Source organism: Cyanistes caeruleus, chromosome 8 (genome assembly GCF_971803275.1).
Source record: "Cyanistes caeruleus chromosome 8, bCyaCae1.hap1.1, whole genome shotgun sequence".
Lineage (NCBI taxonomy): Eukaryota > Metazoa > Chordata > Aves > Passeriformes > Paridae > Cyanistes > Cyanistes caeruleus.
In genome coordinates, this window is record NC_141708.1 from 12,810,684 (window position 1) to 12,825,081 (window position 14,398).

General features: G+C 55.4%; 2 protein-coding genes across 3 annotated transcripts in view; one reads left to right on the forward strand and one right to left on the reverse strand.

The window, feature by feature from the left end:
• The window catches only part of ARL3 (ARF like GTPase 3), a 37,944-nt gene extending 32,223 nt beyond the window's left edge, over positions 1–5,721 (forward strand). For both annotated transcript variants that reach the window (XM_086899096.1, XM_086899098.1), the window contains exon 6: positions 5,459–5,721. In XM_086899096.1, coding sequence (XP_086755222.1) covers positions 5,459–5,509 — 51 coding nt within the window. In that variant the 3' untranslated portion in view covers positions 5,510–5,721. The remainder of the gene's footprint in view (positions 1–5,458) is intronic.
• The window catches only part of TRIM8 (tripartite motif containing 8), a 30,456-nt gene continuing 21,038 nt past the window's right edge, over positions 4,981–14,398 (reverse strand). The window contains exons 3-7 of the mRNA XM_023929265.2: positions 9,309–9,404; positions 8,317–8,550; positions 7,925–7,956; positions 7,242–7,357; positions 4,981–6,527 (exon numbers count right to left, since the gene is read on the reverse strand). Of these exons, the coding sequence (XP_023785033.2) occupies positions 5,920–6,527; positions 7,242–7,357; positions 7,925–7,956; positions 8,317–8,550; positions 9,309–9,404 (1,086 nt within the window). The 3' untranslated portion in view covers positions 4,981–5,919. The remainder of the gene's footprint in view (positions 6,528–7,241; positions 7,358–7,924; positions 7,957–8,316; positions 8,551–9,308; positions 9,405–14,398) is intronic.

Consider the following 14,398-nt stretch of genomic DNA (forward strand, 5'->3'; position numbering starts at 1 on the left):
AACATTTATGCTACCAATGGGAGCCACAGCCTGCAAGCTTTAATGCTTCTCTCTCTGACAGGAGCTTGGGGTGCCAAGGGGGACACCGTTGGGGACAGCGGGTCCCCCCTGCCGAGAGCATCACTGTGGGCTGGGACACTGAGCTGTCCCCAGCCTGCGACAGCTGGGTCCCAACTGACCAGACAAAGCCCAACATCTTGGGGTGGCTGAGGAAGCTGTCCTGCCCCAGCTCCATCACCCTCCCTGACATCAGACAGAAGGATTTATAAGTATTTTGGGTTCATTTTTATAGCTGGCACCTGTGAGGCCAGAGCCAGGAAGGGATAAGCAAAGGCGCCTTACTGTGGGAGGTTGGGTCAGTGGTGTGGGCATGGAGAGCTGGTCTGGGGAATGGGGAAACAGGCGTGGCAACGTCTCTGCACCTGGGGACAGTGCTTGGGTCTGGGACTGGGCAGAGAGCTGGGCCTGGCTGGCGGCTGCTTTTGGAGCTGGGGCAGGAGCCGCAGCTCTCACAGCCCGGGGGGGTTGGGAGGGGCCCTGAATTGGGTGCATTCAGCGCGGCACAGCTGGTGTGGGCTGCGGGGCGGGGGGGCCGCAGTTGCTCCTGACACTTTTGCCTCTGAATGTGATGATAAACTCCCTTTCCCGATTAGCGCTGATCCCTCTGCCTCCAAAACAGTTGGCCCTAATGAACATACGGCCCAACAGCTGTAAGCGGTTATACATATGCATGGATATATATATTTATCCCCCCCCAGCCCATCCATATATACTGGAGATCACAGCTGTTGCTATTCTTCCTTGCAATGCAGATCAGACGCTCTCTCTCTTTGGAGTCTTACTTGACCTATTTTGCAGGCGCAAGATTTTTTGTGATGATGATTTCCCCAGTTGGTGCTTTTGATTCTGCCTGAAACATCTTGATTGAAGGCAAACAATGGCAGCTCCGGCAGCCGGCAGCGCCCCGCACCCACGCGCCGCCCCAGCCGCCACGCGCCGGGGGGGCCCCGGGACGGCTCCGGCCCACTGCGCCTGCTGGCTGGTCCATCCCGACCCGGCTCTTCTAATGCCACTTCCCTGTGCCCACGGGACATGGCTCTGCCACCTGGCCCACCGCCTAGGCCATCCAACATAGACCTCGAGGCTTGTGCTGGTGTCCCCACCCTCTGCCCAGCTGTCCTCTGCTCTGTCTTGAGCCTCTTCCCACCAGCTGGGAACGACTCCACCACCCCAAAATCTTGCAAATCAGGTGGTGATGCCCCTTGGGGTCCCAGGGGTGTCTTAGCTGTATGACTGGAGGGGGAGATGGTGCCAGAGCTGGCAGGGATGTCAAAACCCTAGTGGCTGCAGTGCGGCATCCCATGGGTGAATGGACACCTTTGAAGTGCATACTCCAGTGACCCCCAGCCTCTGCTTGCTGCTTTACACAAACTTTGGGGCTGTGAGGGAGCCTCCCCTGTCCCTACAGCCCTCCCCATGCACACAGGGTGCCCCAAAGAAAGGCCCCAAAGCCACCACATCCTGGCAAGGAAAAGCGGCCATCCGGGCGCACACAAAGCCATTTCTTGTTTGGCATTTTTGTTTGAAGTGTGTCCTTCATCTGGGTTTCTACAGCAACTGGGAAGTTCCTATCCTGGCCCAGCTGGAGGGAGTGAAGCAGCCAGGGGAATGGAGCAGGAGGGCAGGAGGCAAGGATTGAGGGCAGGAAGGGAAGAAGCAAAAAATACATTGTTTTGGAGAACGTGCAGTGGGGCTGCATTTTCCACCTCCATCTTGAGCCCAGGGCTGCTGCAGCTGGGACAGGATTCCAACCCTGTCTGTGTCCCTCGCTCTTCAGAGGCGGTGCAGCCAGCTGGGGCCAAATCAGGGGGTGTAAAACACCAGCCGTTAAGGTCCCTTCAGGTAAGGAGTAGTCTGCTGTGTCCCACCCTGGCTGGCCCTGGCATGGCTGCATCCTCTGACCCCCTGTGCCTGCCTGGGTTCAAATGAGTGAATTATCTTAGAAACACACTTTTCTTAAAAGAAAGCAACAAAACCCAATGAAACATCAGTGGTTCATCTTAGGCAGTGAGTCTCTTCATTTATTCATTATGAGATAATACCCAAATCTGGCTAATTAATATTCCTGCATATTTTCCAAGGGCTGATGAGGTATCTTAAACATCTCGTGGAGATGGGCTTTCATATTTATAAGGTCGATGTGCAAACTTAAATTGACACTGTCTAAATATACCCTCATGTTTAAGCATGGGGCTTTCACTCCCAAGGCGCCGAGGGCATTCCCGGGGTGCACACCCTGGCTGGAAGCGGGACCTGGGGCTCAGTACGTGGGAAAGCTGCCCAAAAAGGCTCCTGCGAGGCAGGGTGTGATGTTGTGTGGTCCATCTTTCCACAAAGATGTGGGATTGCTGTTTGCTTTGGTAACGGGAATGGAGCGCAACAGGCACTGAGCCAGTGGTGGTTGTGGGGTCAAGGGTGTTTTGGGGTGAAGGATCAGTGTGGGCACCCACACGGCCGGACGTACCAGGGGTACCAGGGCAGAGCCTGCAGCTTCCTGCTGAAACCCTTTTCCAAGGTTAAAAATAGGACTTGGTTGCAAACTGAAAGCCTGGTTTGCATTCGACCTCATTATGTTGATTGCTTATTTACATGTATGCAAATGGAGGAAGAGGCAGTGGCTCCTCCACTTGGGGACCCCTTGCTACAGGAGGGCCTGAACCCCACTGGGTAAATCCCTGTTGAGGGCTGGGCCATGGCGCCGTGCCCCCTTCCCAGGATCACCCTGAAAGTGAAGCATCAGCCCCCCTTGCCGTGCTGATCCCAGGGCTGAGCCACAGCCCCCTGCCCTGAGTGCGGTGGCCGGTGGCACGATGGTTACAGCAGCCATTGCCTCTCCCCTCACCCTGCTCCACCAGATGTGCGTGTCCAGCTCCAGCTGTTCCCCATCAGCCTCCCCCGTGCAGCACCGCCAGCCCTGGGATCCTTTTTCCACCAGGCCCCACGTCCTTCATCAGACACCAATTTGGTCTGGCCCAGCTGCTCATTTTTCTTTCCGCCGTGTGACATGTTTTCACCTGGCTCCTAATCCGTCTCTTTCCATTCACAACTCGAGCTGTTTATGGATGTGCCTCTGCTCCCCCTGTTCTCTCCACCCCCTGGACAGAGCCATCCATCAATAAAACCCCGCCGTGCACCCCAGCGTCAGCGCTTCCCCTCCCAGGACACCAATATCCCAACAGGGCCACGGGCACACATTCCTCCTCCTGTTCCGTGGGGGGACCTCAAAGCCATTGCTTTCCTCCTCACCACCAGCAGCACGTGCAGCTTGATGGCACTGGTGGTCCTGGAAGCTGGGGCACCCAGGACACCAGGGGACTCTTCCTGGATGGGGGGGCAAGAGAGGGGCTGTGGCCCCTCTGTTCTGCATGGGCACCCACTCTTTTGGAGCTGGTCCCTCCAGCAAAAGCTGAAGTGGGGTCGGAGTGGCCCATGACGGGGAGAGTCCTAACCTTTGGGGGTCACCCTGCAGGATGGGAGCTGTGCCTGTGTCCCCCCATCAGTAGATGACAGGTGCTTTAATGCCTGGGCTGGCAGCTGCTGCTAGCACAGGAGGAGGCAGCTGTGTCAAGGAGGAAGAGGACAATGATGAGGAGGACAGCTGGGCAGTCAAACCTAGGCACCAAGCCTAGGGGCCATGGCTGGGGAGTATCCAGGGGTGGGGGGTGGCCCTGGCTGTGCATCAGGGACCCTTCTCCACAGGGAGAGATGCCACTCATCTCACCTGTATCACCATGATTCTTTACCCCCCAGCAGCTGGCCCTGTGAACATGGAGGGAGACATCACGGGATCCCTGTAGAGGCTGAGAGCATCCTGCTCCCTCCTGCTGCCCTGGAGTGCTTTGCTTTTGATTGAGAAGCAAACCCCCAAATGTCCTGATAGACTGGGGGTTTTTGGAAGAGCCCGAGCAGGACAGGGTTGGGAAGAATCAGCAGGACAAGCAGGACTGAGCTGTCAGACTCTGCAGCCTGTGTGTACAGGAACACACAGGGGCAGGAGGTGCTGGCTCCACAACTCAACACTGCCTGGAAAGTTGTCCAGGGTTGTGCTGCCACCTCTGTTGGAATGGAATGGGGGGAGCTAGTGAGAGGGTTCCCCTCCCTCGAACCCACTGTTACCCTGTTTCAGCTCACTGGGACTTTCTCCCCTTTCCAGTTCCCACTAAAGCAGGGGGAATCCAAACCGGAACTAAACCACGGGTATTTTGCAACCAAAAAAAAAAAAAACCAAAACCAGCAAGCTGAACCCGAAGAGGGCAATGGAAAACCCCTCCTGCCTCTAGGACACTGCTCTGCATTATGAAGTCAGCCTCATTTTCCCCAGACAAAGATTGCCCGTGCACAGCCCCAGCCCATGGCCCCACTGCACATCCTGCTGAAAGGGTTCCTCCTCGCCCTCCCCAGCCTTGGCTGAGCACATAGGGTCCCCCAACCAGCCCGGAGTGCTGCCAGTGCCCACAAAGCCCCAGGAGGCAGGGGGGCTTTAGGTGGGGATGAAGGCTCAAGAGCTGGGTGCCAGGGCAGAACGGTGGATGCTGGCAGAGTCAGGAAAGCTGCTGTCCCCAACCCAGTCCCCATCCCACAATGGGGATTGTTCTGGAGCCCATGGGCAGGATGCGGCCTGGCCGGCTCCGTGCCTGACTCACATCCTCGCCGCCTGGGAGGGAGCTGGTGGAGAGCCACATCTCCAGCACACCTTCCCACGGGGCTGGGACACGGGATGGGCGCTGGTGAGGACCCCCTCCACATCTGGGACCCACTGCTGCCCCACTGGGGCAGTTCCTTCCCAGACAGCCCCTCTGGAAAACTCCCCATCATGGTCCAGGCCCCTGCGGGACTGGGCAGCGTTTCCTTCCGAAAGCAGGTTGGAGCCTCCCGCCGGAGCTGGCGTTCCCGGGGGAAGAGCTGCAGCAGAGCGAGGCATTTGCACTAAGTGATCACATTTATTTGAATATTTTGCGTGTGTGTGTGTGTGTGTGTGTGTGTGTGTGTCTAAAATCGGTTACAGAATAAATACCTGTGCCTTATAGCAGGAAGTCCACTTTTTTTTATACAAAGTGCTTGTTACAGGAAGTTGCATCAGCGATATGCAGGAGGGGAGTGCGTTTTGGTCACGCTTCCCCTCCTGAAAACTAGAACAGATTTTTTTTTTATTTATTTATTTGTGGTTTTTTGTAAAGTTTCTTTTCCCTTTTTTTTTTTTTTTGTGCATTAAATTTCCTGCCATTGTGTATTTACAAATCTCTGAAAGAAGGAAAAAAATGCCAATATGCATGAGAAGTGGCCTTGTAACACAAAAAAAAAATCAGCCTTTAAAAAAAAAAGTTACAAACCCAAAATCTACAATATCATTTCATACTGAATCAATGATAGATTTTTTCTGTTTTTTCTTTTTAAAAAGGGAAAGAAAGGGATGGGGAAGGAAAAAACTGAACCAAACCAGAAAAAATGAACTCGGAGAAATAGGAAGAGAGAAGGTGCCATTGTCCCTTCTGAAGTTTTCCAAAGGCAGAGAGGAGCGAGGAAGAGCACAACGCACAGACCCAGACGTCCGACTGAAATCCCCATCAATTTCTTCTCGATAATTTCTCCCTCGTGTTTACCCAGCGAGGGGCAGGAAGGACTTCCAAAATTAAATTAAAAAAAGGCATTAAAATGAAAAAATTATTATTTCATTTTTAAAGGATTAAAAAAAAAAAGAGAGAGATATAATAGAACAGCCCTCCCCAAAATCCTGGAGGGGCGTGAGGCAGGGAAAATATCGGGTTTGATTTTAAAGGGTGGGGGGGGAGAAAGCCAAACCAAACCAGACTTTTCTCTCTGAACACGTCATCGAGCAGGACTCTCTGGAGAGTGTGACGGTTAACTGGTGACGTAGTGTTTGGCCGATGGCTGGCCGTAGACCCTATAGAAATCCTGCCGCCCGTGCTGCTGGGATGCGTCAATCCATTCCCTCACGGCAAGTCCCGGGAGCGACTGGGGGACGGCGGGGGCGGGCGGCAGCGGGTGGGAGTACTCCTGCGACGAGACTGTCCAGGGAAAGTGCCCCGACCGCGGGTAGGGCTGGTGCCCGCTGTGGTTGGACACCGAGGAACAGTAACAGTTATCCACGGAGCAGACGAGGATTTTGCGCCCGCCGTACTGGGAGAGCACGGACTGCTGAGATGACGTGGTGTTGGGGTAGTGAGATGGGTTGAAGACGGAGCCCGAGTGCACCGGCTGCGGGCCGCTAGGAAGTCCAACTATGTGCTGCGTGGAGCTACAAGGCACCATGGCTTGTGCGGACTGCCCCTCGCCAGCCGAAGCGCCCTGGCTCATGTACTGGCTCGCCACAGTCCCGGACGATGGCTCGAGGAAGCTGCCCTCGGGAAAGGCGGTGGAGTGCTTGCGCTTCTCCGCCCCGGAGTTGCTGACGGTGCAGGGGTACATGGGGATGCTCTGCAGGAAGGGGACGGGGGTGCTCAGAGGACCTGCGGAGGGGAACAGGAGAGGGGGATTGTGTTAAGCACAGCATGGCACAGCTCCGGGGTGCTCCGGCTGCTGATCGGAAGCTGCAGTGGAGCCCCAAGACGCACATTCCGGCCTCACGTGCGCAGAGGGTCCACCAGCCTGCCCCACACCAGTGGGAAACCACGCACACAGCCCTGTGCAGGTGGATTTGCAGATTCAGTTCTGGGCCCTTGCCAGCGGGCTCAGAGCAGCCCCACGCACTGTCCTGCAAACAGCTCGTGAACACAGTCCCTAACAGGAGCAGAGTGGGACAGCCTGGGGGATAAACACGAATCCCCCAAGGAGGGGACTGGGAGGCCTCCACAGACGTGGTCTGCTCCCAGGCATTGGCTGGGGGCTGTGGAACCACGCCAGCCCCTGGCTGTCCCTGCCCACATGCCCCATCTTTCCACTGACTCTTCCTGGCAATGGCCAACCCCCCAAAAGCTCTGTATTTCAGGGTTTTGTGTAACCCCAGAACACAGCCATTTCACAAGACAAAGAAAATGCCCTGGAGAAGAGTCAGGAATTGGCTTTGTGACTCTCCATGCTCCTGCTGACTGCAGAGGGGCTCCAAGGGGCCCTGCCCCAAAGAGATCTCCCCACCCTTTTGTAGTGGGATCTGCAGGGCAGCCAGCTATGGATACAGGAGGTAGTGATGTCCCATGCCCCTGCACCCCTCAGGTTTCACCCACCTTCCAGCAACTTCCTCAGTTGCTTCTCCTTCTTGGCGATCTCGTTCAGGAAGAGCTTGGAGTTGAGGTGGCCGATTTTGGGTGGGGGCAGGCTGCCACCTGTACAGTTCTGAGTCCTGTTGGGGATGGCAGGCAGAGTGGCATAAGTTACAAGGTAGACTCAGGAGAGGGACAGCTCCTCCCCCCACACCCTCCTGGAGCCAAACCCCCTCCCTAGAGTAGGAGACAGAAGTGAGCTGGCTGTCTCTGGCAGGCAGGACCTTTCCCGTCCAGTTTTGCTTGAATGTCCCCTGCCAGGGCACATGGCCTGCACTCCATGTCCCCACTGCACATCCATCCTAGCTCATCTCTGCTAGTGCTGGCTTTAACTCCCTCTCCTGTCTCTGCCCAGTGGAGCTGGATGGAGCCCTGCACCCCAACCCAGCTGGTTGCATCCTCTGCTCTTCCACAAGCACAACACTGAGTTCCCCCCAGTCTACGGAGAGGACCTGATTCACTGGCTGCACGAGAGGAATTTTTCATCCTCCCAGAGAGAGAGGGAAGCTGAGCACAGCATATGCCTCTCTCCCAAGTCCTGCAGCATCCCTGGCTCTGGGTCTTCCTCTGGATATTGTGCTGCTGCCACCCCTGTGGACATGAACACACCCTTTTTCCCCCAAACACGTCTGTCCCGCTGCGCTTACCTGTCCATTAAGATTTTCACAGACTTGGTATTCTAGAAGTGGAAGGAGAAGCTCTGGTCAGTAAGGCAAATCCCTGCCATGCCCCCTTTCAGTCTCAGCTTCCATGGCCCCCCAGGAGGGGACAGTCTGACCATGGGCACAGAGCCCCTTTTCCCCTGCATGGGCTGCTCCAGCCCCATCTCCAGCTGTGGCACCTCCTCATTTGAGGCCAGCACTGAGCCTGCCCACTTCTCCTTGGCTTCTTCCACTGCTGAGCACTCTGGAGGTATCAGCCAGCCCTGCTAATGTCCCCATCCTGCTCCCCACCACACCCCACACCTACCCAATTCTTCCCACACAACCAAACCTCTCCAAAGCCCCCTTCCCACTCTGCCATGGGCAGCTTGTCTTACCTTCATGAAGTTGATGTCCTCAGTTTTGTCGAACATGACCTGGACAGAGCTGAGGAGCTTCTTGGCCTCCTGCATGCGCTCATTGAGGTGCAGAACCTGGGCTGCGTTCTCATTGCAGAACTTGGCTTGGGCCTTGTCCAGGATCTCCATGGTCTTTCGCAAGTCCTCATCCAAGATCTGGTGCATCTTCTCATACTGCAGGCGCACTTCATCCTTCAGCTGGCTCACCTTCTCCTGAGGGGGAGGAGCAGGGTCAGGTTCTCTGTGCCCTTCAACCTCTTCCATGATGTCCCAGGACACCCAGGTCCTTTCTTAGCAGTGGAGAATGCAACCTGAAAGCTGCACCCCAGCTCTGCTCTCCTGCAACACCCAGACAGCTCAAACCCTGCTGTCAACTACCACATAGGACTTCTATGTGCCAGAGACCCAACAGGGACATTGTGAAGGTTGGATTGGTTCAGGAGATTCCTGGGTGTACTTCCTCGGGTCTGTGTCCAGAGACCCAATGCCAACCTGCTGCACCACCAATGGAAGTGTGCTTCCCTGAAAAATCCCACCCATCCTCATCTGCATACCCTTTCCCATCTTCATCCTCATCCCCAGCCCCACCCCAGGCTGGAGACACTGCACATTCCAGAGCCTTTCCCTTCATGCTCTGGGAGGCTGTGAGGCTTTAAGGACCACAAGCACTCCCTTCCTGAGAAAGGCTGTGCTGAGCCGAGGACAGGATGGGCCATCTAATATTTAAAGAAAGACTTGTTTCTCACCTCCAAACTCAACCCAGGACCCATGGGGCTGCAGAGCAGCTCCAAACACATTTCGTCTCCCAAAATGATGACTGATGACACTGAAATGGAGGCAGGGATACTCTTCCCCTGCACGTTTGCCTTCCGCCCTGCCCACCTGGCACCTGTGTCCCAGGAGCTTGTCCCCATTGTGCCATAGGGTGACAGTCCCTGGGACTGGCTGTGGCAGGGTGAAGCACTGGTTACCTCGACCAGCCGCTTGTCCGATTCCAGCTTGTAGAGTTGCTCCTCGATGTCCTGCTCCCGCTCCTCCAGGCGGTCCTGCTGCTTCATCAGCATCTTCTGCAGAGATGGGGGAAAGCAGCATCGTCAGAGCCCAGCGGCCACGTGTGCCAGTGAACATCAGTGCTGCCCACACTGGCTCTGCCCACATGGTTCAGGAGGGATGGTGCTTTTTCCCAGCAGGATGCCACTGCCAGGCTGAAAGCTCTCACGTAGCTTGTGGAGCTGGGAATCTGGTTATTTCAATGGCAGAATTGGCAAAGGGGCTGCGTGTGCCGGGCTGTGTTATTGGCTGGGTTGGGTCCCCTGGATGGGGCAGCACCTCAGGTAACTTTCTGCAGCCTGCTCAGTGGGGCAGGGTCAGGGCCAAGCCCTGGGGCTGTGGGGGGGACACAGGGAGGCTCATCCCCCACTACAGCAGTACCATTTTGAGGCCCATCATCCATTCATTGCCAGCAGGCTCCTGCGAGACATCACCACCTCCCTCGCGTTCCCGTACGCCACGCCAAATCCTTTCTCCCTTCCCCGCCTCCTTGACAAGCCCCAGAGCCAGCATCAGCGTAATCTGGAGGGACAGAGTGAGGAGGAACAGGGCCTCCCCCCGCCACACTGCCAGCCCCCAGTCCCACTCCTTGGGGCTGGGGCTGGGCCATCCACTGAATAACTGGGACAAAACCTTATCCCCAGCCTCGCTCCTGCATGCTTCCCGGCCAGGAGAAACCCACTGCCCATGAGAAAAGAGATCCATCCCTGGGAGCAGGGGCAGGGCTTCCCAAAACATCCCTCAAAATCAACTCCAAATATTCGTCCTTCATGTTTACTGGGGGGAAAAGCCAACACACCAGCAGGGCGAGGAGAAGGGCTTTGCCCAGTACAGATGTGGCATTAGAGACTAAGCGACGGGGGCGAGATGGAAAGAAACCGGCAGCAAGAATGAATTTCGAGGGGATTATTGCTATTATAAACCGCCACTCGGGAATTTATAATCAAGTAATTAATTCCTGGACGAGGCGGGAGGGGGAGGGTGGCAGAGGCGCTGCCGGGATTAATTGCATTGCAGGGAAAGGCTGTCACCTCCGACTCAATTCAGGAGAGGAATGCGAAGCCTCCTCCCTCCTGTTGTTTTTCTTAAGGTCTCAGGCACCTCCAGCCTTACTGTCACTGGGCTCCTACCACTAATAATAACGAGGAGCTAAAAAAACCCAGCTTCCCACTCACAGGCACACTCCACATGCATGCCCGGGGCCCACACATGTGCACCCACCCAGACACATGCAGACAGACACACAGACAGCACATCCACTGAAACAGGGCCGAGGGGCAGTCACAGCAACGCAGACCCCCAGCCCACAGGGGGGCATTTGTTGCACGTGCATACAGAAACACAGGGGGGCCTGCAGCATCCAAGGGCATCACTGGAACCATTCGCACGGAGAAAGATTTGAGGCATATACTAAAAAAATCTCCTCTTTTTCATTGTAAAATGGTTGTTGTTTGTGCTGCTGCAGCATCAGGAGGCTGCAGTCCACTCCCAGGTTTAACACTGTGGGAACTGAGCTCTGGAGAGTGAGTGCAACACCACTTTGCTTGAATCTTGGAGAACTGAGGGTGCAGGCTGGAACTGTGTCCTATGTCCTGTGCCAGCAGCCAGGCCTGAGTGTGGAGCTGCTGGGGGCTTCTCTAGGGGCTCAGACAGGGTTTTGGGTCAGGCACCAGGCAGAACTGTGGAGCAAGTGAACAACAGCCCCATGTAGGGAGATTGAAAAGTGGCAGGCAACAAGCCTTTTCCTGGGCTCCAGAGAAAGAGATGTCCTCCAATATCCCTGCTTGCAGGAGGCCAGTTGAGTGTGGGAGTTGGGCAGGTTGTGCAGCGCAGGCTGAGCTGCTCACACCCCATAATGGGCAGCCAAAGGACACAGCGAGCTTTGCACCAAGCCCTTCCCTACACCTCCCTCCCTGCCACAGATTTGCCATCTCCACCAGGGACATCTAGACCCATCCCACACCAGCCCACCAGGAGGACAGCCAAGTCTAACCAGGCCCACAGGAGCAGCCCAATCCTCAGCCTGACTTCACCCTGTCTGCCAGCTGGGACAGGAGCGGGTAAAAAACAGCAAAGGATCCGAGGCTGACAGCTTGCTGGGCACAGAGGCCAAATCCCCATCCCACTCCGTCATACCCATCAGATATGTGACATACCCGAGGCAGACACTTCCCCCTGACACTGCCAGGATGATCTTGCAGGAGAAAGCAGGGTTTCCTATCAGTGGCAGATGCCAGGCAGGCAGAGACCACCCTGCCAGCCCCACTGGTGTGAGGGACCCCCGAGGGAGGCACCAAACAGCCCCGGACATGCACGTACCATCGCCCTGCAGCTGCCGTGGCAGAGCTGCCAACCTTTGTGTTTTGTAACAAACTTCAGACTGCTCCACTCCAGGAGTCATGCAATTATGTGAAATCAGAAATACACATATAAACATATGTAAAAATAACTTTTTATACTTATCCCCTCATAGCTGGAAAAAGTGACCATAATCCAACATAGAAATCAGAGAGAATAGAGGACATGCAGCACTTTCTTTAAACCTTATATTTGAGCCATTCTCTTGATTTTAGGGTGATTTAAAAACTGTATGTGCCTGGGGTTGCAGTGGAATGGGACGGCTTTTCACCCACGGCAACAAAACCTTAACCAGACACAAGGGTATGAACTACCCCTTCTGGCACCAAGGGGTGAAATCTCTTTGTCTATGCAGCACAGGCTGAATTCCTTAGGTATTTTGAAAAGGAAAATACATCCCTTCCCCTTCCATCCCCTCCCAAATCTGGCATTTCTGAAGTTATGAACTCCTCCTCCTCCAGGATCAGAATTTCTCAGGGTATTTTCTCATATTTCATGCATGACCTTGATGCTGGGAGAACCAAGGCTCTCTCTGTACAGGCACCCTTCCCAGGCTGTGAGCAACTCTGATCCCAGTTTGTCTTTTCCGAGACACGTCGCCGGTTTGCGAAACGCATGCTAAAAACGCTTCTTATTCCAACACCAGCTGAGAGTGAATTCATCTCATTAATTAATAAATTAATTGGTGGCTGGGGTAAGTGGCTTGTCCACCATGACCCAGTGAGACAGGGTGAGTTCATGGACACCAGCTTATTCTGCAGATGAACATAATCTCTCCCCTCCTCATGGAGAAAATGAAGCGTGGGTACAAAAGGGCTGAGCCCATTCAGAGAGCTGACAAACACACCATGAGCATCAACCCTGCAAGGGAGCTGGACCACCAAAGGTGGAAGGACAAAGGAGGGGATGTTATCGTTGAGTTCCCTTCGGGAGCGAGGGTTTGCTCCTCCCGTGCAGGCAGAGGAGGGTGATTCTTGAGCAGCCATTGTGGCAAGTCAGATGGGTTTGGGGTACCATGGTCATGCACTGGGAGTGAAACACTACTTGGAGGGACATCTCTGCAGGAAGCCAAGCAAGCACTTCAAGGTCTCATTGCAGGGAGGATGCACACAGCTGGTCCCCGTGGGATTGTTCTGGGGGAAGGCTTGGTGACCATCACTATCCATGGCACTTGCTGGGAGGAAACCACCATCAGGGAAACCACAGTCACCCCACCTGCACCTTACTGCACCTCCTGGTCAGTCCCCACAGACTCTGTGCTGACCCCAGCTCCCAGTGGCCATCCCAGCATGGGACACCATCCACTCTGCCAGCCAGGGCATGGGGATATGTCTGCTGGGGGACAGGGCAGTCCCAACAGAGAACTTCTAAAAACATTAAATGCCTACAGCCACAAGACAGGAAGATAGTAATAAAGAGTTTAACAGCTCTGATGATACAGGGCATCTATGCCTCTTATCCGAGAGCCACTGCATGGCTGCAGCACCACAAGCCTCAGGTGTGTTACATACACGGGTCCAGCTCAAGCAGTTGGGAAAACCCCCACTGTGAATTGGGGCACTGAGGTGTAGGAAGGAGGTCACTCACCCAAGACCTCCTAGGAAGGGAGCAATCTGTGGGCAAGATGTCTCCCTTGACTTGTCTTAGGCTGCTCTCAACACTGTCTTCCCCCAAAGGGCAGAGCTAAGCCCGTGGTCACTGCTGAGTCCACAGTAACAGTGGATTATGGCCCTGCCTGCAGCCTGGCACTTCCCTCATCCCCCCTTTGCAGCCCCCAGAAGCTCATTGCCCCGGGGCCAGCATCGGGGCAGTAAAGCCCCATGACATGCTCCAAGGTTTTGTGTTCTCTGAGGTTGGTCAGGGCCCTTGTGTGCCTCCCAGGGAGAGCTGGCACGGGAAAGCCTCTGGCACCCCTTCCCTGGGGGCTTGAGTGCTCACCAGCCCCTGCCCAACTCCCAGCAGGATCAGGAAGGAGCCTGGCAGCTTCACCAGAGGCAGAGCGGTGCCCCATGACCTGCTGAGCCACTCTGGTTTTAAACAAGAGCTGGAGCAGTGAAAAGCCTTACTGTGTTCATAGGGCAAATGGAGCCTGTGCAGCTTCTCTGATGTCTAATAAGCACCGTGCTTCCTTCAGGGCCATTCACCGTGCAAGAGCAACCGAGTGCCCACACACTGACCTGTGGGATGCTTGCAGGATGCTAATTCCCAATAAACTCTGCTGAAAACTGTCTGTGGGTTTGGAGGGTATTACAGCAGGGCAGGTGGACAAACCACAAGAGTGCACAGCCCTCATTCCCGTAGGAAACTGGGGGAGCAGAGAGCCAGACTGCCCCACAGAGCACCCTTAAACCACAGCTGGACAGCTGGCCCAGGACAGGCACACTCACTTCTCTGCCTCTCTCCTTCCTCCTCCTCTGCGCCCAGGCCTTCCCCTCGCCGCCAAATCCCAGCCACTGAGTGAATAAGGACATTGTTTGCAGTCACCGGAAAGCCAGAACGGAGGGAGCAGCTTGGAGCATGAGGGGCAGGAAGGCTGAGGAGGAGGAGGAAGGTGGAACCGGAGCGAGGAAGCTGCAAAGGGCAGATGCCTGTTGCGGGAATGGCTCCAGACACCTGCAGCTCAGCCCAGGGACCGGGATCAAGAGCCCCCATT